The sequence below is a fragment of the Sceloporus occidentalis genome, unplaced genomic scaffold (genome assembly GCF_023333645.1).
Source record: "Sceloporus occidentalis isolate IW3139 unplaced genomic scaffold, rSceOcc1.0.p SCAF_19, whole genome shotgun sequence".
Taxonomy (NCBI): domain Eukaryota; kingdom Metazoa; phylum Chordata; class Lepidosauria; order Squamata; family Phrynosomatidae; genus Sceloporus; species Sceloporus occidentalis.
This window is the reverse complement of record NW_028316999.1, coordinates 7,670,127-7,696,896: the sequence shown is the minus strand read 5'-3', so window position 1 is coordinate 7,696,896 and position 26,770 is coordinate 7,670,127. Positions and strand designations below refer to the sequence as shown.

Sequence of the window (26,770 nt, the reverse complement as noted above, 5' to 3'; positions counted from 1 at the left end):
CAGTTATGCTTAATGGGGTCTTTAGTGTTAATTTGGGGCAGTTAGGCTTAATGGGGTGTTTAGGGTTAATTTGGGGGCAGTTATGCTTAATGGGGTGTTTAGGGTTAATTTGGGGGCAGTTATGGTTAATGGGGTGTTAAGGGTTAATTTTAGGGGCAGTCATGGTTGATGGGGTGTTAAGGGTTAAATTTAGGGGCAGTCATGGGTGATGGGGTGTTTAGGGTTAATTTTAGGGGCAGTCATGGTTGATGGGGTGTTTAGGGTTAATTTAATGGTGAGGGTTAATTTAATTAATTTAATAAAGTTAGCTTAAGGTGCAGTTGCAGGTAAAGGGGAATGTAAATCCTGGGGGCAGTGATTATTAATGTATTATTTATAACAGTATGGTGATATTCTCTGAATGATTAGAATGCCAATGAAGGCAGAGAGTCGTTCAAAGATCCGGATCTTACAATGATCCGGATCTTACAATGATCCGGATCACTGTAAGATTCGGATCCCTGTAAGATCCGAATCTTTGAACAACTCTCTGCCTTCATTGACATCACTGGAGGCAGGGGGGAGGATTCATAATGAAAGGGGCGGGGCCAATCGTTAGTGTGCCTGCACGGAGTTACTAGAAAACAGTAACTCCGTGCAGGCACACTGAGTGATCCGAAGATCCGGATCATGAATCGGATCATTTCAGTGAACGAATCGAAATGATCCGATTCACTTTAATGATCCGAACTTCCCATCACTACTAGCAAGCTACTGTACAAATAGCATGGATAGGTCATCTCAGGGATCAGATCCTAACCAATCCTCATGGGGGGGATGTACTAAGAGCATCTGAATGTGTACAGCCCATGTCTATGCACTAAAATAACTACAGCTGCTTTATGTCAGGAACAAGACGACTTTATTAGCTTCTCAGTTTGCAGGAGATAAAAGACGATTAAGGAAACGTTTCCTCTGTGATCTCAGAAACAAGTAGGGATAACTGGCTCTTAATTATACAAGAAAAAAGGCAAACTTAAAATCAATGGTCAGTAATGACTTCAGTTTGTGACACTCCAATGATGTAACCAACAAGCTTGCGTAAAGGAGCTAGAGACTCCACATTTTTTCATAGTTACATGAAAACCAGATTAAACGTACAAACCCTAAACTTCTGAGGAGATAATGGATTTTGGAGATTATGTACAACACTCCTGCTTATACAGAACGGATTGCGCATTCTAAATTATACTTCTCTAAGAGGATTTACGTTTGATTACCGAGAGAAAAAAAACACGCTGTTGCCGTCAGTAGCTATGTAACTTAGGTTGAAAAGGGCACTTACAACCACACAACATTAAATTGGTTACTATAATAGCATATAACTTTGACTGAAATGTGTTTAATAAATATGTGCCTGTTTCAAAAATCACAACTAAAATCAGTGAATAGAATGTGAATGTGGTGACAGCCTTCTACTGTGTTGCATGTTATGTATTGCCAGGAAGCACACCATCACATACTCATCCTGAGGTGTTTCCTAAAACAAGACTATAAAGTAAAGGAGTAAAATAAAAACACTATCCACAATGTATAAATGAGAACGCAAGAATAATACGGTCTTTACTTTTAAACAAATTTTCAACACAATCTTTCACACATCGGAATGAGAAAAATATGTTAGTTTTATCTTTAGAATCAAAATACTCCTTAAAATATTTACATTTTACAGTATAAAAAATAGCAAAAACACAAGAATGTACAAGCTCAGATTTCAAGTATTTAAAGCGCAAACAATTTCTAAAATTAACTTACTAAAAAAATGTAAATTTAACAGATTAAAATGTATATTCCCCTATGGCAAGTGCATTTCAAAGCTATAGAAACCGAACTGCTTACACACGTAGTAATCCATGATAACTCAATTCTGATATGAACATAACTGATCCACTGCATCATTTTACTTAAAATTTAAACGCTTTTAACAGCACCAAGTACATATTCTATATTCCACACCTTGTGGACTCTGAAGCTGTTAAGCTTTTTAAAAACAGTGCAATTAAAATAAAGTTAAGTCTGAATTAAAACATCAAATACGTCTCAAAATGCACAACAGAACTGTGGCATACTAGTCAAAACTTCCAAATACAATAAGCTTATTGCATATTCATAAATGAATATATTGTAATATTTAATGTATAGTGGTGTAAAACACTTTTTATAAAATATTTAAATTCTCAGTGAGGACTGAACAGCACAGTAGGTATACTAGGCGTTGTTCATTTGTGTTCATTTTTTATGATGCGGTTTTGTTTCTGGAAAAACACTGATACTTGATAGAAAAAGATGGCACAACCCTAGAAAGCAATGTGTGTTTATCTTTTACTCTTTGATTTATCACTGTGGTCCCTGTCTCTGTGGTGTCGATCTCTCTCTTTTTCTTCATCCATGTCTCTGTTTCTGTCCCTGTTTTTTTCTTTCTCATGTACACGGTCCTCATTTTTTGATTTATCCATATTTCTCACTTCTTTATGTGTTTTACCATCAGGGTTTTTTTCACTATGGGAAGAATGTGATCTCTCTCTATCCCTATATGACTCATCACGACCTTTTCTCTCTCTGTCATGACTTCTGTCCTTGTCTCTATCCCTCCGTCGGCTTCTTTCAGAGTCCTTGTCACCATTCTTATCAGATTCTTTTTCGTGTTTCTTCTCCCTTGAGTGATGTGATTCGCTATAAAATCTCTGCCTGTGTTCGCCTCTGCTTCCTCGACTAAGTGACCTGTCCAACAGATGGTCTTTCTTATCCCAAGGATCACTGTGGCGCCTTTCTGGCCCTCTGTGGTCTTTATGATACAACTTTTGAGGCCCTTGATACCTAATTTGTTCAGGACCTAAAAGAGGACCAGGTGTCATTTGTGCTAAAAAAGGTGGTGGCTGCCGAGATAAAGGACCAGCAGGATGCCAAGCTACCAAAGGGTTATGAATTCCAGTTTCTGCTGAAGGAAACCTGGGAGGTCGTGGGAAACCAATACCTAGTGGAGTAGGAAGCAAAGGTGGTATTTGTGTTGTGTAAGGAAACACCTGGTTGCCTTGTAATGGAAAACTCTGAGTATGCTGGAATGGAAATGCAGGTGGGTTGGCTTTTAGTGGTAGGAACGAAGGCTGCTGCAGCCTCATGGATGCAAGATTACCACCAAAAGCAGGAAGAGGCAGCCTGGAAGAAGTTGCTGAGTGGGTTACATTTGATTGTGATTGAGATTTATTTGCTGCCAACGCTCTTCTAAATTGTTGTAGAGGGTCAGTATCATCAATCAGAAGATCTTTAGGAGGAGTTTTATCATTTGATTTTGACTTTTCTGAATTTTCCAGTGTATGCAGTGAAGGGGAAGGAAACTGTAACCCCCCTGTAGATGTCTCACTCTTAGAGAGTGTTAAATCAGTTTCTTCATATGACTGTTTCTTTGTTTTATCCCGTTTATGTTGTGATGGTCTTTCAGCAGTGTGATTTTCTTTGTGTGTATTTTCATCTTTGCTACTTATATAAGAATGCATGCTGTCTGTTGAACTGGTTTTTGTTCTTACAGCAGCCTGTCTTGGATCTCTTTTAAGATGTATTGGCTTTGGAGATTTTATCAGGCTTGACAGATTTTCTGATGATGATGATGCATTATCTTCTTCAATAACCCCTTTACTAAAATCTTCATGGAGTGGAGATACATTATGGTTTGCTATCTTATCATATTCATGCTTTTCATCAGCAGGTTCATCAAACAAACCTTTATTAACCTCATCTTCATCTGACTGAACATTTAAATTAGCTAAAAATGCTTCAGTAGATACATCAGGAGGTTTCCCCTTTAAAGAAAGGCCTAGTAAATTCCCTGAATATGATGAAGGAACTAATGCTGCTTTTGTTATGCTTTCTTCCATTTTTTCAGTTATGCTTTCGGTTTCAATTGATTTCCCCGTGGATATTTCTGCAAAACATGTATCTACTTCCATCTTGTCAGTAGTCTCCTCCAACAAGGATATATTGTCACTAGATAGAATACTAATTGATTGTTTATTTTCTGTAGTACCCAGCAGACTTTGCAATATGTCATCAACTGGCAAAGGTTTATTTGCTAGATCTAGTGTAGACTGTGAATTTTCCCACCCGACTAAAACTCCTGGGAGAAACCTAAGTGGTTTTGGTGGTTCACGCTTTTTCATCTCTTGACTGCATTCTGCAACATTTTGAGATTCATCAGTATCTGAAAGTGGTGTTCTGTTTCTATTCTTATGTAAAACAGCAGTAAAGGAATTAAAAAAATCATTTTCCTCATCTTCCTCATCATCTTCATTTGAAATCTCAATTCTATTCTTTTTTTCTGAAGAAACATGAATGAGCGATCCAGATGGTTCATCATCAAGATTAACACTATGTTGTCTTTTCACTTTTTGACGAATTATCAAAGCTAACAACAGATTTGGACGGTGGGTTTCAAGACCTATTCCAAAGAAACAATTAACAGTTTAATAGTTTTATAAAAGTAGTTAATGAAAAAATAGAAAAAGATTATTATATATCTATGTCCTTTCACACTCTTTCCTGACTTTTGGGTGTTAATTATAACAGCATATATAAAATTCTCTCTACATTGTTGTAAACCATTAAGCTATGTATTGTAAGGTGTGATTAGGGCAGAATTTTGTGTATTTAAAAATCAACATTTAACGTACAAAACAAAAACTATTTTGGTACAAACAAAATTTGTGATGACGATGCGTCTCTTTGTTAGAAATCATAGAGAAGATGGAATTAACGAAAGATGAGATGAGAGCATTATTTTTTTCTGTACTTTTCTGATCACGGTATATTTTTCTCAACCAGCAAAGGGTTTTTTGGGGGGTGAAATCTGTCCAAAACCCTAGAACTCAGATTGTAGTACAGATTATCCTGATCACAGATGGAACATATCGTAATTTGTGACTGAATATGCCCAATAATGTTTGTTTCGCAGCTGGCTGGATTATATTATGTTAAAATATAGGATTTTTTCTTCAAACATCACTCATGAAGGCTCTACAAGTCAGGTCAAGGGAAAGGAAAATCAAGGTCCTAATATATAACATAAAACATTTATAATTACAATATTTTCACATTGTATGGTTGACGTTCAAACCATACTATGGATATTGATATGATTTAAAATCTATACAGTTACCTGGTCCATCAAAAGGTACAAATAAATGTGGTATTTTTTCTGAAGCACCTAATGGTATGAGATACATGTCTTTCACCAGCCTCATGTTATTTGCCACCACACCATAACGTTTTCTGCTACTAAAATATGAATATAGCAATGTGTACGAGATTTGATCTTCTTCTGTGACTGGACAAAATCGAACTAAGCATGTCTCCTAAAATGAAAGCATAAGAAGAAAGTTTATGAAAAAGTCAAAAATCCTATTTAAATATCAATTTTACAACAAAAAAAAAACTGAAGCAATTTAAGCTTATTTAAATGTCTAATAGTCATACAGATGTTCCAATATTGCAACTAAGATTTCTAATGGGGATATATAGCATTTTTTTTACTGTGTTTGCTTTATGTTCAATGCCATAGTATTTAATCATGCACAGAAAGTGAAGTAAAAAAACACCACTGATTAAGATACAAGTTACATGTATATTTGTTTAAAACATTACCTTTGTCCCTGATGCCTTAATTTTGTCTACATAATCCCACACGGTCTGGGGTGAAATCCTTCCCCCAACTTGAATACTTTCAGGAAGGTCCTATTTAAAAGTAAGTCATTGGGTGTTATTTGAATGCCCAACAAAACATGTAAGTAAAAACAAAAAATGCCTTGTTCTAAAAAAAAACAAAAAAAAACAACAAATATTTCACACTTGGACCTAGTTATATAGCCTGTTTTTTGTCACCCCTAGTTTGCCAATCACTAAAGATACTTTTTTTTTTTTTTTTTTTTTTAATAACAAATGATACATATAATTGAGCAAATGGCTAGACCACTACTCTTGTCTTCCATTCTATAGACACTGAAAGGAGGTGGAGGTGGGAGTTTCTAATCATGGTAAACAAAGATATACAGTATTACACTCTTTTGTATAAATCTATTTTTTTTTTAAGTAAATTATCTACATCACTTGGGGTACTGAGAAATTAAAAGTAAATTTAGGAATAACATGAATTGAGGTACCTCAGTTAAATGCTCTAGTGATCCAGATACTGGATATGCCTTGACAACAACCTTGGCCACGGAAGGCATATTAAGAAATCCTTTCCATATATAACTCAAACGTGCCAAAAATGTTGATTCATCTTCAAGTTTTTCAGCAATATTAAAATGTTCAGAGCTAAAAAGCAATAAAAAAAAAAGTACCACCACTTTACTTCTACAATTATTACAAAAAGCGAATTGGAAGAGTGAGCAAATCATTTCATATTAAAATAAAAGTCCCCCCCCCCCAAAAAAAAATAAACATGTACTTTCTATGCAAAATTATATATACCATCACACTTTAAAAAAGTTTTCAAACCCAACAAAGTTTTTCATATCATACTATGTTATACCTTGAAGTTGAAGATAATGGTTCCTTGGGTGATTCTGGTTTCTCTGCTTCCAAAGCATCTATACTAAGCACAGTAGAGCTTGAAAGGAGTCCCTCATTGTGGATATCTGCCTCATTTTCTGATTGTTTAGGAATTATTCCCATCAAAACATTCGCTTTCTTAGGTGAAAGGTCTTCAGCAGGAGGTGCCATTCGTCCTTAAGTTTTAAAATATATATTTATTATAACAGAGAAATGCTAATGCACCTGAAACTGCCTCAATTGCAAGGTCATGCATATATATAAAATCTCCCTAAATTTCTAAAAACACTATGTAAAGTTGACCAGAAATGCAATTTCGTTTTGGGGCCATTATATGAACACTCATTTATTTACACAGAAATATTGCACGTAAGTCAATAGTCTGAAAAATACTTAATTTATACATGTCATGTTCTTAACTATGGAATACTTCCTTGCATATTATTTTATCTCTTTTATTCAACCAATGCAATATAGATGTTACGTACCTACTTCTGAATAAAAAAAAAAAAGCCTGAATTCTGAGTTTTTAGATAAGAGGTATAGTTTAAACGCTCACTGAAAGATAACATGCCCCTACAAGGTCGGCAAGGTCAAGAAAGACCTTGAGAACAAATACCTCATCTTTAAACATCACATCTTTTGTATGTACAAAGTGTCGTATAGTAACATTCCTTCAATAATGCTAAAACAACCTGGCATGTAATTCTCTTAAATTTGTCTTGGCATCTTCTTGGTCAATAATGTGTGTACCAATCTGCAATGCCAATGATACATTTGACAAGTGTTTTAGCAAGAGAAGAAGCCTTTGAACAAAAATTTTATCTGCTTAAAATTTGATGTGGGCTATTGCCATCTTTTCCCAAAATAGTATTGATTTTCAATTTACACCTGTTAAACCAACACAGAGATGAAGCATTTGTTTCTAGCGAGCAAATTTTCCAGGGTCCTCCCACAACTTAATGGTAAGGTATGTCTTTTTACAGATCTGCAATTGGGTAGACATTCCTGGTGGAACAACCCAAACGGAGGCTGATTAAAGTAAACTTGAACAGTGGTCGAGAATGCGGCAGATGCAGTTTAATGTTTAAACTTTCATTTTATTGTGTAAATGCTTTTAACAATTCAAAATGTATTTTAACAGCTATATTTAATTTTTTGGTAACGTTTCCAGAAAAGCTGCTAATTAATTGTAATCAAGGCTGTAGTTAACCATTGCAATACCAAAGATCTGAAGTATAGAGAGAAAAAAAAAACAACTTCAGTCTTATTAACTATGTCATACACATATTTATTATGTGAGTGATACATTATGTGCATTGGGGTATAAAAAGGGGAAACACACACAAAAAATAGCTTGCAGAATTTATTTCAATGTCATATGCCCCTAAGATATTGCAGTTTAGTGCCAGTATTTTTTTTTATTATTTTTTTTTTTTAAGACGTTAGGTCCACAGTTGTAAGGATGCTAGACTCTATTCCAAGGAGCTAGCAATTTAGTGGTTTAGTTAGAGAGAATGCACCAAAGAGCATAGGACGGTGCGCGAGCAGACGGACGGCAAGCTGCAGGAGTGGTGAAAGGCGGGAGGTGGGATATGTATTATATATATAATACTGCGCACTCACCCACTTTTGTTTTCTGCTTACATTGTAATCTTGCTGTTTGGTCACTGGACATCTTGGCTTATATATATCTGTCATTCAGTTATGCATATTTATTTATTTTTTTAATTTTTTTTTTACTTTTCTCTATGACAAATGGAACAAGAAGAAAGAACTAGAAGGACCAAACGAAATGTGTTTAATAAGCGGTATTTTGCAATGTGAGAAAATACGACATTGTTACACACATAAAAATTGTTTATGTGTGTAGCAGGGATTGTCTCTGACCTCATTAAGATGACAACTTTAAATATTATAGAAAATCTTTAGTCAGCCACCAATCGTGCAAGTTCTCCCACTTAAAAAGATGAGAGAGGCCTGTAATTTTCACCATAGGTACACTTCAACTATGAGAGACAGAATGGGGGAAAAGATTACAGGAAATCACATTGTAGGATTTCTAATGAATTCATTGGTAAATTCCTCGGTAAAATAAGTATTTGGCTCTCACAGACCTGTAACATCTTCTTTAAGAGTCTCCTCTGTCCTCCACTCGTTACCTGTATTAATGGCACCTGTCCACAACCTCAAACAGTCACACTCCAAACCCCACTATGGCCAAGACCAAAGAGCTGTCGAAGGACACCAGAAACAAAATTGTAGACCTGCACCAGGCTGGGAAGACTGAATCTGCAATAGGCAAGCAGCTTGGTGTGAAGAAGTCAACTGTGGGAGCAATTATTCAAAAATGGAAGACATACAGGACCACTGATAATCTCCCTCGATCTGGGGCTCCATGCAAGATCTCACCCCGTGGTGTCAAAATGATCACAAGAACAGTGAGCAAAAATCCCAGAACCACACGGGGGGACCTAGTGAATGACCTGCAGAGAGCTGGGACCAAAGTAACAAAGGCTACCATCAGTAACACACTACGCCATCCAGAGACTCAAATCATGCAGTGCCAGACGTGTCCCCCTGCTTAAGCCAGTACATGTCCGGGCCCGTCTGAAGTGTGCTAGAGAGCATTTGGATGATCCAGAAGAGGATTGGGCAAATGTCATATGGTCAGATGAAACCAAGGTAGAACTTTTTGGTAGAAACTCAACTCGCCGTGTTTGGAGGAGAAAGAATGCTGAGTTGCATTCAAAGAACACCATACCTACGGTGAAGCATGGGGGTGGAAACATCATGCTTTGGGGCTGTTCTTCTGCAAAGGGACCAGGACGACTGATCCGTGTAAAGGAAAGAATGAATGGGGCCATGTATCGTGAGATTTTGAGTGAAAACCTCCTTCCATCAGCAAGGGCATTGAAGATGAAACGTGGCTGGGTCTTTCAGCATGACAATGATCCCAAACACACCGCCCGGGCAACGAAGGAGTGGCTTCGTAAGAAGCATTTCAAGGTCCTGGAGTGGCCTAGCCAGTCTCCAGATCTCAACCCCATAGAAAACCTTTGGAGGGAGTTGAAAGTCCGTTTTGCCCAGCGACAGCCCCAAAACATCACTGCTCTAGAGGAGATCTGCATGGAGGAATGGTCCAAAATACCAGCAACTGTGTGTGGAAACCTTGTGAAGACTTACAGAAAACGTTTGACCTCTTTCATTGCCAACAAAGGGTATATAACAAAGTATTGATATGAACTTTTGTTATTGACCAAAAACTTATTTTCCACCATAATTTGCAAATAAATTCTTTAAAAATCAGACAATGTGATTTATGGACTTTGTTGTCTCATTCTGTCTCTCATAGTTGAAGTGTACCTATGGTGAAAATTACAGGCCTCTCTCATCTTTGTAAGTGGGAGAACTTGCACAATTGGTGGCTGACTAAATACTTTTTTGCCCCACTTTATGTGTGTGTTACTAACGGCTAGGCCTGGGACTTCTCTGCAACACTGGAGGGGCGGAACATCTCACCAGGGGATAAAATTTACTGTATTTTTAGAAAATCAGAGAACCTCTCCAGGAACGTTTTATGGATTTGTAACATCACTGAAAATCCCGAAACTCAACAAGAACATTGAGGTTCCCGCAGATGACCTATATGAGTTTTGTATAATTAGGTCTTTCTGTGTTTCCCCTTGTCTATTTTTACAAACTGTATCATACACTCTGTTCATATACCTTTTGTACATAAGCACTGTGACATTCGTCAGATTAAACTATATATTAATACTGTTTCCGTCTCTGTGCGTTAATCGAACTCTAGTTTCCGAGAAAGCCGGGATAAACCAAGTTACTTAATAGTTTTACTGATAGTGGGTTTGTACACATTTTTGATCCGTTCAGTGTGGTACCAGGTGTTACCGAAGTGTCCATAAACTGTAGTCATCTTAAAACATAACTTGGTGGTGGCAGCGTATTACCAATCTGGTGTGGTTTTTTGTAGCGTGTTTAAGGGTTAAGTGAGTGACCAAAGTTAAGTGGCTGGTATCGTTAACTCTCGCACACCCTATGTGTCCGGTTATCCAAAAGCTAACCGTGACAATGTGTTTAAAGGGTCAGTTAAGATTTTGCAGAAATAATGTATAATCTGGTAGCATCATCAAAATATATTAGATATTACTCATTTGCCTATTTAGCGTTTGAATGTATTATTTTATGAATTCAGTCTATTTAGCAAAATATTGTATGTGCATCCCTGAAAGCAGCCATATAAGGGTATTTGGGGGCATTCATTAACCCTACCACCACCACACATGACAGCACTTCTACCTCACTTTGCCACGACATAACAGAGACGGAATAATGAACCTCAAAAAGGTAAATTTTAAGCACAATGTTAAAAGTTACCTGCTATTAAAATAGTGAATACACTAACCATTTGACACACAGGAAAATGTACGTGAACGTATGCAGTGACAAGCAAGAGAAGTGTTTGGTCGAACACATCTTCTTAAAGCCTAGTAGCAGCGGGGCTAGTTTGATTCCAATAAAACAATTGAGGAATATGTTTTAAAAATCGCTGTGCATTTTGAGAGGAACACCTTATCCTAATATTATAACTTATGTGGTACACAGTGGGATAAGGTAGAGAAGTACACATACCTGTGCAAATTTTACAATTTAAATCAAACAGGTGATTTTTATGTTGCAATGTGGTGTCTGATGTAGGTCCATCGGGTATGTCTTTTTCTTTTTGATCCTCTTCCTCCTTTTCTGCTGGTTTTATAACAGCATCCTAGCAAATACACAAAACACACAGCAGCTTATCCATAATTTTATATTTCTGGAATAAGATTAGTTAATATCTACAGATTAATTTATCAATTTTAATTTACTGATAGAATGTAAAATACTGTAAATAATCAGTGGTGTGCAAACAAATAATGACAGAACCAAGGGGCGTTGCTTGGGGATCTACTGGGGCTGAACCCTTTAGTCTTAACTTCAAAGCCCCAAATAGAGACTGCAGGGCTAAAGTATACTTTCTCTAAAGGAAAGGGATAGATAAAAAAGAAGAGAGGTTTAGATAGAGGAGAGAGAATGAGCGATTAGGAAAAGGGAAGAAAAAGGAGAGAAGGAGGGAAAATGAGGAAGTGGGGAAGATAGGGAGAAAAGGGAGAGGAAGTGAAAAAAATGGAAGCGAGATAGAAAAAAGGTGAGGTAAAGAGAAAGGAGTGGAGTGAAAGAGAAAGGGGAGAGAAAGATGATGTAAGACAAAAGATACGATGGGGACAATAAAGAGATAAGGGGAAGGAAGTGGAGGGATAAAGAGCAACAGGAGAGCTGCGATAAAGAGAAATGGAAGAGATAACAAGAAAGGGTAGGATCAGGAGGTGACCTGAGACCACTGTATAAGCAATGCGTGTAAATCCTTTGGATTGCAATCTGGGCAATTCATGCGGGTGCAATCTGGATGCTGGAACAAGTCCTATGTACATATTACAGAGTTAAAATTGGATGTGTACAGCAGATAGACATTATTGCATATTTTAAAGAGGTTGCTGAAAATTCAGAAATTAGAATTTTGTTAATTTCTGTACTGCTATCCAATTTGCTGTGGGCTTTAGCCCCGGATCTTTTGGAGACCTAGCAAAGCCACTGGAACAAAAGCAACTGTGCTTAGTTAAGATAGCTTGTATGGCTTTAAATCTTCAGATACTGTGTGTATTATATACACACACTATTACATACATTACACACACACACACACACACAACAGTACCATTGTTTTGGTCATTTCAGCCATCACTGGTTTGCATTATGGTGTTTTACTGGGAATTATCTTGTGGGATGAAAAGTTTCATTATGCAAATTTCTCCTGCAAGTTGGTGCTGCATTACTTAAAACCGATTTAAAAGAAATTTCAATAACTAAACATTATTCAGGGCTACCCTCTGGACCCTCTTGCATGAAAATATTAATGAATTGAAACTTCACAATGCACAGTTAAATAGGTAAATGTTTTAGTTTGCTGTAATTACAGTATTTCCCCACGTATAAGACGCACCTTTTTTAGAAAAATTTGGGGTCTAAAACTTGAGTGCGTCTTATACAGTGACTGACCTGCTGCTTACCTTGATCCGCCACGGCTGCACAGGAACCCAGTGGAGTCACGTGAATGCACATCGCATCACATGACTCCGCTCAGTTCCTGTTCCTGGTCTAGCAAGGCAGAGGAGAAACAGTGGCCCCCACGGAAGTTGGCGAGCGGCACCAGAAGATCTGCAGTTCAGGTAAGGTGGGGGAGTAAATTAATGTATGTATGTATGTATGTATGTATGTATGTATATGTGTGTGTGTGTGTGTTATAATGGATCCGTGTGTAGGGGGAACAGGGAGGCTGAAAGTGATGTGCATGTACTGGCTGCCTGAGCATGATAGGAGTGCGATTGATAACAGTTGCTAGCTGCTAACATCTATCACAATCATATCATGCCCAGGCAGCTAGTACAATAACTTTATTAAATTTTATTTTTTAATTTCGGCCCCCAAAATAGGGGTGTGTCTTATATAAGGGAGCATCTTATACTTGGGGAAATACGGTAACATGTGAACACTCACTGACTGATGAATCCCATACACGTTCTTCTGTTGTTTATATGACCTATTCATTGAAAAACATAAAAAACACTTATGCTGTCACCTCAGTGTCCATGGATTCGGATTCCTTAATAGGAGCATCAGTCTCAATTTCAATTTCCCCTTTGTGTGTAATCTTGGTAATTGGTCTTCGTTCTGCTTCCCGTTGCTCTTTCTCAATCATTTCAATGGTCTATAAATGGGGGAAGTGTAGAATAGTGTATAAATAAAATAAAAACCTGAACACTGTTTCCAAATATTCAATTTTGTTGTAAAAAGTAATGTTTATAGTGTATATGGATTATTTCTTCAGTATAACCGTTCAAAGTTTCTACAAAGCTTTAGAAACTTACCCTATCTCACGCAATGTATGTATCTTGCAACTGTCTCAACGTGTATCATTAAAATAAAACAAAATAAAAAATACTTTACATGTCTATTTTCTCTTTGCCTCCAGGCCGCAAGCTCTCTGGATGCCAGTTCCTCTGGGCTCATCTTGATTAGATGTTCAGGATGGATTTCGCCTTTCAATACTCTTTTGAACAATACCTGTTAGAATATCAAATCACACATGATTGTATTGGTGTTAGTGCTAACAAAAAAAAAAAAAAATAATAAAAAATAAATGCTGAAAATATTAAAAAAATGTCACACACATGAAAAATCAGGTATATCTTCATAAGATAACTTACATTGTTCTTTGGGTCTTTAAGGTTGAACATTAAGCTTCTGTATTTGTTCTTATACTTGGCATCAGTATCCCGGTAAAATGAAAACAATTCCTTTTCAATTTTTGCTGAAACTTTTGTAGCTCTTTCTTCAGGAACCTTTAAACTAGATTCTGAAAGCCTAAGTGAAAAAAGAAAAAAAAAACTTAGCGGTTTAACCTCCTTGCGACCAACGGCGTACCAGGCACATCATGAAAAGAAGTCCCTAAAGTCTCAAGTCGTTGAAATTGTGGTAATTGCTTGCTTCTCTGTTGCTGACTGCACCATGACCCAATTGGTCAGCCTGCAGCAGACCCTCTGCACTTCCATGCATGTGATTGCTTCTACAGCCAATTATATGCACGGAAACAATCAGATGATAATGGCAAGATGCAAGAACCTGTTGCTTAAATGTCTATGCTGCCTCAAGTTTTGAGTAAGGGAAATTTAGGGAGATATTAAATATTGTGCTAATAAACAAGAGGAGGGTAAGAAGAAATGTTAGCCGCTGTCTAGGGCGCTTGAGACATTTAGGAGGTTTGCAAGAGCAGGGCTCTTTACGCCTTCTAGACTCAAACTTTATAACCAAAAGTATGTTGTGTACACCTGACCATCACACAACTGTATGAGCTAGATGGGCATTCCATTCCAAATCCATGGGCATTAATATGGATTTGGCTCCTCTGTGGCTATAACAGCCCCCTACTCTTATGGGAAGCCTTTCTACATAATTTTAGAGTGCGCCTGTGGGAATTTGTACCCATTCAGCCAAAGGAGCATTCATGAGGCACTGTTGTTAGAAGAGAAGGTTGCAATTGGCATTCCAATTCATCCCAAAGGTGTTCAATGGGGTTAAGGTCAGAGCAGGCCACTTGAGTTCCCCCACAACAAACTTGTCAAAAAATGACTTTACGGTCCCTGCTTTGTGCAGAGGGGCACAGAAATGCTGGAACAGGAAAGGGCCTTCTCCAAACTAGTGCCACAAAGTTAGAAGCATAGAATCTTTTCGTATGCTGTAGCATTAACTTTACCCTTCACTGGAACTAAGAGGCCTAGCGCAACTAGACCAAGACCAGATGGACATAAAGTAGGCCGGGGCAGATCTAGCAGGGCAGAAATTTCACGACCTCACCTGTATCAAAAGGTGGCATTCAATGAATGCGTCATGTTTAAGATGTAATTTTCTTCTCTCTCATTTACAAGTTGTTTTTTTTACAGGAGAAGAATGTCTTTCTTTAGATTTATTTTGATTGTACCATAAAATTTACTATAATAAAAGTATAAAATTGTCATGCACAGAGTAGGTTGAGACACCGATATCAGACAGGACCGTAAAAAGGGTTCAAAGTCATACAAGCCGAGATCAGGGTGTCAGAGAGCAGGAATGTCGTAGAGCTAGCCAAGTTCAAGATACCAAAAATCAGGAATAACAAGTAAACAAGCTGGATCAGCAACAGGGAATCAACCAGAAGCCCGTACTGAGGAACTGGCACTACAGCATAAAGGCACGATCATCAGAAGGCAAAGTCCAAGGATTTTTGAGAGTCTTAAATACGGAGGAAGGTTTTGGCGCCAAATTTTCAAATGTTCCATTGCGTCACATCCGTCCCACGGCCATCTTGAGTGCAGCGTGCACGTACCCTCCCTATACATGGTGAGATCATTTCCGCCAGGTGCCACTAGAGGGCGCAAAGATGATGCTGCTTTGACGGAAGAGCCGGACCCTGCCTCTAGTCTGCAGTGGCTGCGGAAGGTCTCCCCCCTTCTTCGCAGCGGCTGAGGCGGCTGTGACTTGGAGGTGGGGGGTCTGCACCTTCTTTGTATAGGCTGAGCCTCAGAGGCAGGGGGGGTCTCCCCCTTCTTCGCAGTGGCGGAGGCTGCTGTGTCATAGATGCGGGGGGCTCTCCCACTTCTTATCAGGTAAGTGACAAAAATATGGTGAAAAATTGAGAAAAAAGGACTATCTATAAAAGCTAATGAAAAAACCTGCTAAATTGATTCTACTATTTGTCCTGAGTTTAGAAATACCCAAAAGTTTGGGTTTTTTTGCAGGTGTATGCCACTATCAAACAACATCTTGTGCTCAGCAACATCTCGAGTACAGCTGTATCACACATGCCTGGGGTTGTTTGGGGCTAAAAGGCCACATTTGGGATACGTGCTTTTTTTCAAATTGGAACTTTGACATGTGGTCATCCTGCCCCTATGTGTTATTTGTGACATTGTTGAAGACGGTGAATTTACCCCCTCAAACTACAGATGTTTGAAACTAGATACCCCAGTGTATTTCAACTCTTTCCATGCACTAAGCTTACCTTCTGGTTTTGTCAAAGTTTGTGGTGGAATTCCCCCCCCACACACACACACACTTTAGGTATGAATTTGCTGCTCCTAGTATATGTCCTCTCTCGAGTACAGTGATACCAACCATGCATGGGTTTATCCAGTTATTTGGGAGGCAAAAGGGAACCTTTGAGAGGTACGCATTTTTTTTTTTTTAATTTGGACATCTGTGCCCATGTCCTAATTTTGGGATATCTTTAAACCTGGACAATTGTATTTATCCCATGAAGCATTATTACTGGGGTTTTCACACACAACCACCTCTAGGGTTCACAGAGAACGGTGCAAAAAAGAGAACATATCCAGTGAGAGGAAAAGTAAAGGTTTTGTGTAGGGCTGCAACTAACGATTATTGTAATAATCGATTAGTTGGCCGATCATTTTTTTGATTAATCGATTAATCGGATAAAACTCTTCCCCCATATATGCCTTATACCTCCTATATGCCAGAGATTCCACTGTGCCCCCGATATGCCTTATACTCCATATATGCCAGTGATATGCAACTGAGCCCCCTGATATACCTTTTACCCCCAGATGTCTTATGCCCCCCTGATATGCCTAATATTGATATGCCTTATACCCCCTATATGCCACTGTGCCCCCTGATATGCCTCATAACTTCCAATATGCCATTAGCCCCATTTATGCCTTACACCTCCCTATATGCCACTGTGCACCCTGATATGCCACTCCGCCCCCATAAATGCCCTGCACCACCCTGAAATTCATTATACTCCCTGATTCACCACTCTCCTCCCCCAGATATGCCACTCTGAAATTCATTATACCCCCATACACCACTCTGCCTCCCCCTATACACCACTCTAACTCCCCCAGATATGCCATTCTGCCTCCCTGAAATTCATTACACCCCCATACACCACTCTGCTACCCTGAAATTCATTATACCACCCATACACCACTATAACTCACCCATACACCACTCTGCCTCCTCCCCCCCTTCCATACACCACTCTGCCACCTCCCCCCTTCCATACACCACTCTGCCTCCTCCCCCCCTCCCATACACCACTCTGCCTCTCTCCCGACTCCCTGGTGTTTTGTGAACCTCCGTTGCTGACAGGCACTTTCACTGCAGCTTCATAGAAGCCTCAGCGTAAGTGAAGGGCAGTAACGGAGGCTGTCTGTGCGCATCGAGCAGACCCCCACCAGCTGACAGAGAGGATGATCCTCTGCAGGAGACCTCGATTCTCTGTCAGCCAGTGGGGGTCTGCACGATGTGCACAGACAGCCTCCGTGAAGCTGCAGTGAAAGTGCCTGTCAGCAACAGAGGTTCACAAAATACCAGGGAGTCGGGAGAGAGGCAGAGAGGTGTATGGGAGGGGGAGGAGTCAGAGGGGTGTATGGAAGTGGAGGGGAGAGGCGGAAGTTGTCTGTACGTATCGCACGGACACCCACCGGCCGACAGTGAGGGGAATCGAGGTCCCCTGCAGCGTTGCGGGGGATCTGGATACTAGTGTTATAATCCGATCTCTGTTTGAGGTCGGATTATATAAAGAGAGGAGTTTTTCAGAGCATTTGCTCTGAAAAAAACTTTTTATAATCGATAAAAATCGATTCGACTAATAGATAATGAAAATCGTTGTCAACGATTTTAATTATCGATTATCGGTTTTATCGATTAGTTGTTTCAGCCCTAGTTTTGTGTTATTCACTCTATTTCAATCTGCATATTTTATTTAAAAGGATTAGTGGCACTAAATTGAGGCTTCAAGCGTCCCGTGTATGATGACTTTTTTAGTGCACTGATGAACTCTCAATACCATCATATTACATCAACATGCATTAGAAAAATCGGGACTTGCCTCCAGGCCTTAGACTGCCAGCGCTCCCCTGGGCACAACGAAAAATCCCCACCTGCCGCTGCCTGCTATACAATCAATTACTTTGGGCTTGTTGCAGCTGCCCGACTAACGTAAAACTTACGTGCGCATCAAATTGCACAGCAGACGGACCGCGATGCTGCATGGGAAGGCTGTGTCTTCAATAAAAGTTTTCCACACTACGTTTTTTTTCTGTTTGGCGGCAACCGCGAGGAAGGAGGACAGACGGCCAGAGAAGGAGCAGTTTTACTTTACAAGTTTTATATTTAAACACAGCCATATAAATATATTAATAATAATAATAATAATAATAATAGATAATAGACTCTGGAGCAGTGGAACCATGTTCTGAGAAGTAAGAAATCACTGGTGTGGGTTTGGCGGATGCCAGGAGAATGTTACCTGCCTGACTGTATTGTGCAAACTGTAAAGTTTGGTGGAGGAGGGACAATTGTATGGGGCTGTTTTTCAGGTGGTTGGGCTAAGCGCCCTTACTTCCAGTGAAGGAAAACCTTAATGCTTCAGCATACCAAGACATTCCCTGCATTACAGGTTAGGTCAACTGAAATACACACAGATAAAATAAGATGTTTTAAAAGTACAACGGTTTGTATTGCGTATTTCACAACTCAACTACATTTAAAAGCACACATATAGGTGCACGACTAAGTAAAGAAGCTGCGAACACACAAAAGATAAAACGTAAAAAGTGAAGATAACCCGCATACCTTTTAACCAAAATATCTTTTAGAGAGTGACGGACACTTTGTCTTATTTGGTCAACAGAAGGTTTTGGAGTAGCAGGAGAAGAACTCTGCAAGGATGATCCCTTCTTTTCTGTTTTTTTCTTTTTAGTATCTTGCTTTTCATTAAAACCTGTATTAATGTGTATAAATTGAGAATCATGGTCAGTTATTGTCAGTTTTAGATACAAGTGAAGTTGGAAAATGTATACAAGGTAAGTGGTGCTTACATGTGTGATAATGTATGTTGAATAAACAAGGCACATTGTTTGGCTGGAAAACTATAACTATAAGCTATTTGAGCCATTTTGTATTACTATATATACACCTTTGTGACATCTATAAAATCAAGTTCTCTTAAAAGTGTCAGTCTCTAGTAAGAAAAATTTGTCAAAGCAATCTTAAAGGCAATATTCAGCAATGATAGTAATAGATCATAATTAAAAAATGTTTTGTAGAGTCACTTAATTCCCATACTGTTTCCAGGCTTTGTAGTTTTTTCATCATGACACGGAATACTTGGTGAATCTTTGGAAGACTTTTCTCGTTTTTCTTCAGAGACTCGATGAAATGTTGTAGCAGACTTAAAATGTTTTCGATCCGATGCAACGTTTCTTTTTATCTCTGAGTCCTTGCGATCAAATAGATGTCTTGCATCACTCAAATCCTACAATAAAAATACAATAACTTGCACAGCTAATTTCACAATTTTTCATCTCAATAGTCAATAAAATATAAAAAAGAAAAGAAAAAAAAAAAAAAAACGAAGAAGGAATCAAGAACTGATGCAATACTACCAGTTGGTAGTGTTCCTTAACCCTTTAACGCCCAATGACGACCCAGGCACGTCAAACACACATGGCACATCATTTCATTAAACAAGCTGAGAAAGTGATCTAAGATCTTCACTAAAACAGTTTTGCTGTAATGCCTCGATGTCCAGGCATTCAGCAAAACCGAGATTGCCCCTCGCCGGGGCGTCAACATCCGCTATACACTGTATGGCGGCGGATGCCCATTTTAAAAGTTTTAGAAAAGCGATCAACGATTAGGAGGCGATAAAACAAAAAAAGTAAAGTTTCTAATTATGAGCAAGTGCTTAAATTAGCGCTGTATCTTCCAAAAATCTTTACATGGAAAGAGTTAAAATACTAGCATTTCAAATACCCAAGGGGTGTCTAATTTTAATAAAATGAATGGTTTGATGGGGTAAATTGGAGATTCAAAAATAGATCATAGGCATAGACATTCCCAAATGTGGCCTTTTAGCCCCCAAACACCAGACAAACCCATTGTATCACTGTACTCGGAAGATGTACACAAACAGGTTACAGAGTATAAAAATATTATATTTAATAGATGCTTATGGCATCATTATTTAAAATACATAATTGAACTTAGAAAAAACTATTTATATCAACTTGCAAAACAAATACACAAATGCCAGTGACCTGACACATTTCGCACTCAAGGGGCTTCTTTAGAGGTGGCTTTATGATATGGACACTGTAACCTTTAAGGCCCACAGCTGGATTTAATTCAAAACTGTGTATATCCCTCACCAGGTTCAATTCTGTTTTATATGTGGGGAGTACACAGAGGTTTACCCGCTACCCAGATTGCAGAGTCATCAAAGACTCTATATGTTAAATTATGTATTTTAAATATTGATGCAAAAAGAATTTATTATTTTTATACTCTGTAACCTGTTTGTTTTGGAGCTAGCGCATACACCAGAATTTATAGATAATATACCGTATTTGCTCGATTAAAGGACAACCCCCTAAAATTTGAATATTCATTTAGGGAAAAAAAAACACCTAAATATAAGACTACTCTATAAGAAAAAAGTTTTTACTAGTAAATATCAATTCACATGTAAACTATTTTTTCATATTTAACCCCTTAAGGACAATGGGCGGTCCCTAAACCCATTGAAAACAATGCATTTTGAGCCTGTACATGTACGGGCTTTGTCATTAAGGGGTTAAGAAAAACTATGAGAAAAATGCTTTTTTTTTTTAAATTTCCTTTTATTTGACAACGTGCCCCCAGTTATGCACATCTTCCCCCCAGGTATGCCTTATAACCCCCTTATATGCCACTCTGCCCCCCAGATATTCCTTTTAACCCCTTATATGCCACTCTGGCTCCCTGATATTCCTTTTAACCCCTATATGCCACTCTGCCACCCTGATATTCCTTTTAACCCCTATATGCCACTCTGCCTCCAGAAAGCCCTTATACCACCTCTATATGCAACTCTTACCCTCCCCCGACTTACCAGTGCATCCCTAGACTTCTTGGTGTCTAGTGGTGCAGCCTGTGAAGCTGCGACGTGCACAGACAACCTCCGCTGCTGCTGCCGGCACTTTTGCAAGGGCTTCTATGAATGAGCACTGGAAGGTCATGTGACGCCAGCACTCAGTCATAGAAGCCCCGGCAGCAGCAGAGGTTTTCTGTGCGCATCGCACAGACCTCCACCGGCTACCGGAGAGGAGGGTCCAGGTCCCCTGCAGCGCTGCGGGGGATCTGGATCTTAGTCTTGTAGTCAGACCTCTATGTGAGGTTTGATTAGAAGACAACCTCAAATATAAGACAATGGTTATTTTCCCCCAGAGCATTTGCTCTGAAAAAAACCTTGTCTTATAATCGAGCAAATATGGTATATTATAAGAATTTGCTTACATAGAGTAATAAGAGTTACTTCACAGTAACAAACATGCTACTACAGTGACAAAGATAATGTTGTGTACCCCAGTCCCTTTCAGATGTTGAAAAATATGTTTTCACTGATCCCAGTTTTCCTTCAATTTCAGCAGTGTCAATGAGAAACACGGATTAGTAAATTACTGGCTTTCTCCAGTCAGGATAACCCACTCTAAGAGTCCTCCTAAGTAGGGCTGCAACTAACTATTATTTTCATAATCGATTAGTTGGCCGATTATTTTTTAGATTAATCGGATTAAAAGAATAAATGTACATTTTTCATTTATTTAAAATAATTTAGAATAAAAAAAACTTTGATAAAAATGCATTTCTTGTTTATATTTCCCAACCTGCCCCCCCAGTTATGCACATTTGAGCCCAGACTTGCCACACTGCCTCCCAGATTTGCCTTATATACCCTATATGCCTTATATCCCCAGATATCCCACTCTGTCCTCCCCAGATACGCCTTTACACCCCCCAGATATGCCATAGTGACTGGTTCTCAGCACACTGACACAATACTTTTATATATAAATACAGGATTAATCTTCACTGCCCCCAGGATTTAAATTCCCCATAGTTTGCCTCCCTCCCCTTTACCTCTAACTGCACCTTAAGTTAACCTTATTAAATTAACTCTCAGTCCTCAGCATTAAATTAACCTTAACAACCCCATCAACCATAACTGCCCCTAAAGTAACTGTAACGACCCCATCAACCATAACTGCCCCAAAATTAACCCTAAAGACCCCATCAACCATAACTGTCCCTAAATTAACCCTAACAACCTCATCAACGATAACTGCCCCTAAATTAACCCTAAAGACCCCATCAACCATAACTGCCCCTAAATTAACCCTAACCACAACTGTCCCTAAATTAACCCTAAACATCCCATTAACCATAACTGCCCCTTAATTAACCCCCACCTCCCTAACTTTCAGCAGCCTAAATAGTAGTTTTATACTTACTGTTAGATGAGTTTCTGAGCAGTGTGGACGCTATAAGGAAAGGGGCGGGGACAATCATCAGTGTGACCGCATGAAGGGACTGGGAAGCAGAAATGGGCGGGGTCAATCGTTAGAGTGACTGCAGGGAGGGACTGGGAAATAGTAACTGCTGTGAGAGACATTGAATGAACCGAAGAATCGGATCCAAACTTCATCGCACAGACACCCCCCACCGGCAGTTAAAGAGGAGTATCCAGGTGCCCTGCAGCGCCGCGGGGGATCTGGATCTTAGTGTTATTATCCGACCTCTATTTGAGGTCGGGTTATAAAACAAGGGGTATTTTTCAGAGCATAAAAACGATTCAACTAATCGATAATGAAATTCGTTGGCAACGATTTTCATTATCGATTATTAATGATTTTATCGATTAGTTGTTGCAGCCCTACTCCTAAACATTTCCTCTTGTAAACGACCGACCTGTACAGAAGCCTGCTAGCCAGCCTAACCAAAGGTAGACTGGATTTTATTTAAGACAAAAAGGAAGTATGCTTAATGCAAAAAAAAAAAAAAACTACATAACAAAAATAGTGTAATTAAAAACATGAAAGATTCAGCTTAAATAAAAATTATACTAATCAAACAGAATTTTTATTTTTGCTGGTTGTTTAAAACCATTCATACTATACCAAATGATAAAGGGAACATTATCAAAACAATTTACTAATATACCTTTTTAGAAATTTTGACTTTGTGTTTTGTTGTGTCATCTGTCTGTTTGGGTTTTTCTTGAGCCCCGCTTGGGCAGCTAACAGATTTAGATTTTGTCACAGATGTTTCGAGTTCCAATAGTGCATCTATTCTCTGGTGGTTGCCAACAGCCATTGAAGAATCAACTTCTACCTTTTCTTCTTCAGCACAGCACTTCATACATATGTATTCTTTGTCATCACCTTCCATTTGTTGTGCTTGGGAGAGACTTAAGCCAACACATTCTCCATGAAACCAATCATCACACCTTCCACAACCAACCATGAACCTAAAAAGTATTAAAATATAATATGTTGATCAGAACTCACAGTAAATTCCAATATTTCTAAAGATGTCTCTAAAATTCCAGAACAGCCTATAGTCACAGCATTGCCCTGATCTAAATTCCTACTAATCAAAAGATTGGTCAACAGCAATATGCAAATTAGGCCCTTGAGGTGTCTAGTTTTCAAAAATAAAATAGTTTGATTGGGTAAATTGCATAGGCTGGCTTTAAAGATACCCGAAATACCACATGCGGCAGAACGACCAGATCTGGAAAAAAATTGGTTTTGAAATAGCAAAAAGCTACTGGTACTTATTGCCCAAAACAAAAGTTGTAGAAAAATGCAAAAAAAATACAAAAAACAAACATAAAAACATTGGGTATTTCTAAACTCAGGACAAATAGAATCTATTTAGCAAGTTTTTTTCATATAAAAGTGTTTTTTTTTTCAATTTTTCATATTTTATTATTTTTTTTTATAGGAAGTTAAATGATATGATCAAAAATGGTATCTGAAGAAAGCCCTTCTGTTGTCCTAAAAAAAAACCAATATATCACTTGTGTGGGTGCACTAAATGAGGAGAAAATTACAGCTAAACACGAGCACCTCAAAAGTGTTAAAACAGCCTGGTTCTTAACCCCTTCAATCCCAGGGGTTTTTGGTACCTCAAGTCCCAGAGCAATTGTGCGCTGTCAGTTCAATGATTATTCTCTTTTCCTGTGAATAGTGTACCCATGTAAACTATATTTTGTTTTTTCAAGGAGAGATAGAGCTTTCTTTTGATACCATAGTTTGATGATTAGCTGAAAATTTAGAATGAGAAATTTAGTTAAAACGTAGAAAAAAACACCTATATTTTTTTAGGTGAATTAAAGTTTTATTGAAAATTTTTGAAAACATGGATAAACATAATACATCAAGACAATAGGGGGAAAGACATAATAATGAGGGTGGGGTAACGGGGCAGACAAAAATTCGAAATCTTAAGAGCAGTGGCAACATTCTATCACAGCATTTTTTTACACAAGTCTGAGTTGCGCACGGTTGAGAAGCAATGCGGAGTGAGGGCAAGGTCAGTCAGACCGCGTTGGCAAGACCCACATGAAAACGAAAACAGGAACAGACCGACACGAACAAGAAGGGGGGAGGAAGGGGGGAGGGGAAGGGAGACGGGGGGAAGGAACGGCAAGGGGAGAAGGAAAAGTAAACACCGGGAGGGAAGAAGTGCAATAGCAAGAAGTGAGAGCAGCATAGGGGAGGGAAAGACACCCAAACGCCCAGTGGGCGATCACTCCCGAAGCAGGGAGGCCAAAACGGGAGAAGATTGGAAGGACAACCAGCTAGCCCACACCACAGTATACGACTCCATCCTGTCCGAAGCCAGATGTACCATCTCCTCCAAGCCCCGGATCTCCTCCAAACGAGTGATCCATTGGCGCAACGAGGGAACCTCAGAACGTTTCCAGTAAAGGGGGATGAGGCTGCGAGCCGCATTGAGAAGGTGGCGAAGGCCAGAACGCTTCATCAGCCCCAAGGAGCGCTCCGAGTGAAGATGGAGGCCCAATCCCGGAAAAGGCCGAAGCGGCTCACCCGTCACCTCCTCCAGACAGCGAAATATCCCAGTCCAGTAGGGCTGAAGTCGAGAGCAGCTCCACCAGATGTGCAGGTAAGTGCCCCTCTCCACCCCACACCTCCAACAAAGCGGATCACTCCCCGGGATAACCGTACTGATAGCAACCGGAGTCCTATACCAACGAGACATCAGTTTATAAGCGGTTTCTTGGTACCGCGACGCAATAGAACATTTGTGCGTCAAGACGCAAATCTTCTCCCACTCCTGAGCTGTAAGCACCGCACCAAGCTCAGCCTCCCACTTCCTCATAAACGCCGGAGGAACCAAAGAGTCCACTTCCAGAAGAAGGCGGTAAATTGCAGAGATCCCACCTCTAAGGAGGCGATCTCGGCCAGCAAGCTGTTCGAACGGGGTGAGGGGCCGAGTAACGTGATGTTTGCCCGGGAGAGACCGTACATATCTCGCCATCTGGGCATAGCGAAAGTGTTGTAGCAGGGTGCCCTGAATGGTAGGACTCACGCGGTCAAAAGGCACAGGGGCATCACCATCCCAGATGGTCGAAACTGTGGCATCAGGGGGCAGTCCCGACCTCCAGACCCGGGTTGCCAGCAAGTGGAGTAAGCGGCGACGGAAAGGAGGAGAGAGGGCCGCTAACACACCACCTCCGCCACACCCCCCAGGTGGCCTGCACAAAGGGGTTCAGACTGAGGGAGGACTGAAGCGCCTCAGGGGGGAGCCCCAAGCTGCCCCCGAGGGGTATACGCGTATCAGACTGTTCCATTGCCACCCAAAGCTTGGAGGCCGGACGGAATCTCCACTCAAGGAAACGCAATAAATGGGTAGCACGATAGTAGCCAATGAAGTCGGGCAGAGAAAGACCCCCTCTATCTTTCTGGCGCGTTAGCAGCATGTAACTGAGCCTAGGACGACTGCCCCTCCAAACATATTGCGTCACCAACGTGCGTCAGTCCAAGAAAAAAGTCTTTGGAACGACAATCGGCAGGGTCTGAAAAAGATACAGGACTCTCGGGAGGACATTCATTTTGATTACACTAACTCGCCCGTGCCAGGAGAAATGAGGGAAGTTCGGCGCGTAACTGTTGGAGAAGTCGGGAAAGTTCACCCTGTAGATTGACGCAAGATCCCTGGGAAGTGTCACCCCTAGACACTTAAGATGGTCCGGACACCACCTGTAGGGAAATGAAGCGCATACAGCGCGTGATTCAGCCGCCGACAGAGACACGTCCAGAACCTCCGATTTATCGGCATTAATCTTAAAATGGGAGAGGGATCCATAGGTCCGCAGTGCAGCGTGTATGTGGGGAAGGGAAACGACAGGCTGGGAGATCGTGAATAACAAATCATCCGCGTAGGCAGAGACCTTGTACTCGCGGCCAGAACAGATCAGACCGAGGATGCTAGGATTGTTCCTGATAGCCTCCAAAAAAGGTTCAAGAGAGACAGCGAAGAGAAGCGGAGACAGGGGGGCAGCCCTGCCGCGTCCCATTGTGGATGGGGAAAGAGGCCGTGAGGGCCCCATTCAGGCGTAGACACGCTGAAGGGGATGAGTACAGCGTCAGTATCCAGTGGAGCCAGGCCTGCCCGAATCCCATGGCGTGTAGGGTCTGGAACATAAAGTCCCAAGCGA

At 39.9% G+C, this 26,770-nt stretch overlaps 1 protein-coding gene across 1 annotated transcript in view; it reads right to left on the bottom strand.

Annotated features, from left to right (window-relative positions):
* Positions 1-2,354: 2,354 nt before the first annotated feature.
* The window catches only part of LOC149302371 (PHD finger protein 3-like), a 39,051-nt gene continuing 14,635 nt past the window's right edge, over positions 2,355-26,770 (bottom strand). Inside the window, exons 4-15 of the mRNA XM_089482444.1 lie at positions 23,245-23,551; positions 19,330-19,519; positions 18,838-18,985; positions 13,905-14,061; positions 13,645-13,761; positions 13,277-13,405; positions 11,236-11,368; positions 6,563-6,758; positions 6,189-6,345; positions 5,674-5,763; positions 5,189-5,384; positions 2,355-4,471 (exon numbers count right to left, since the gene is read on the bottom strand). Coding sequence (XP_089338570.1) covers positions 2,355-4,471; positions 5,189-5,384; positions 5,674-5,763; positions 6,189-6,345; positions 6,563-6,758; positions 11,236-11,368; positions 13,277-13,405; positions 13,645-13,761; positions 13,905-14,061; positions 18,838-18,985; positions 19,330-19,519; positions 23,245-23,551 — 3,937 coding nt within the window. The remainder of the gene's footprint in view (positions 4,472-5,188; positions 5,385-5,673; positions 5,764-6,188; positions 6,346-6,562; positions 6,759-11,235; positions 11,369-13,276; positions 13,406-13,644; positions 13,762-13,904; positions 14,062-18,837; positions 18,986-19,329; positions 19,520-23,244; positions 23,552-26,770) is intronic.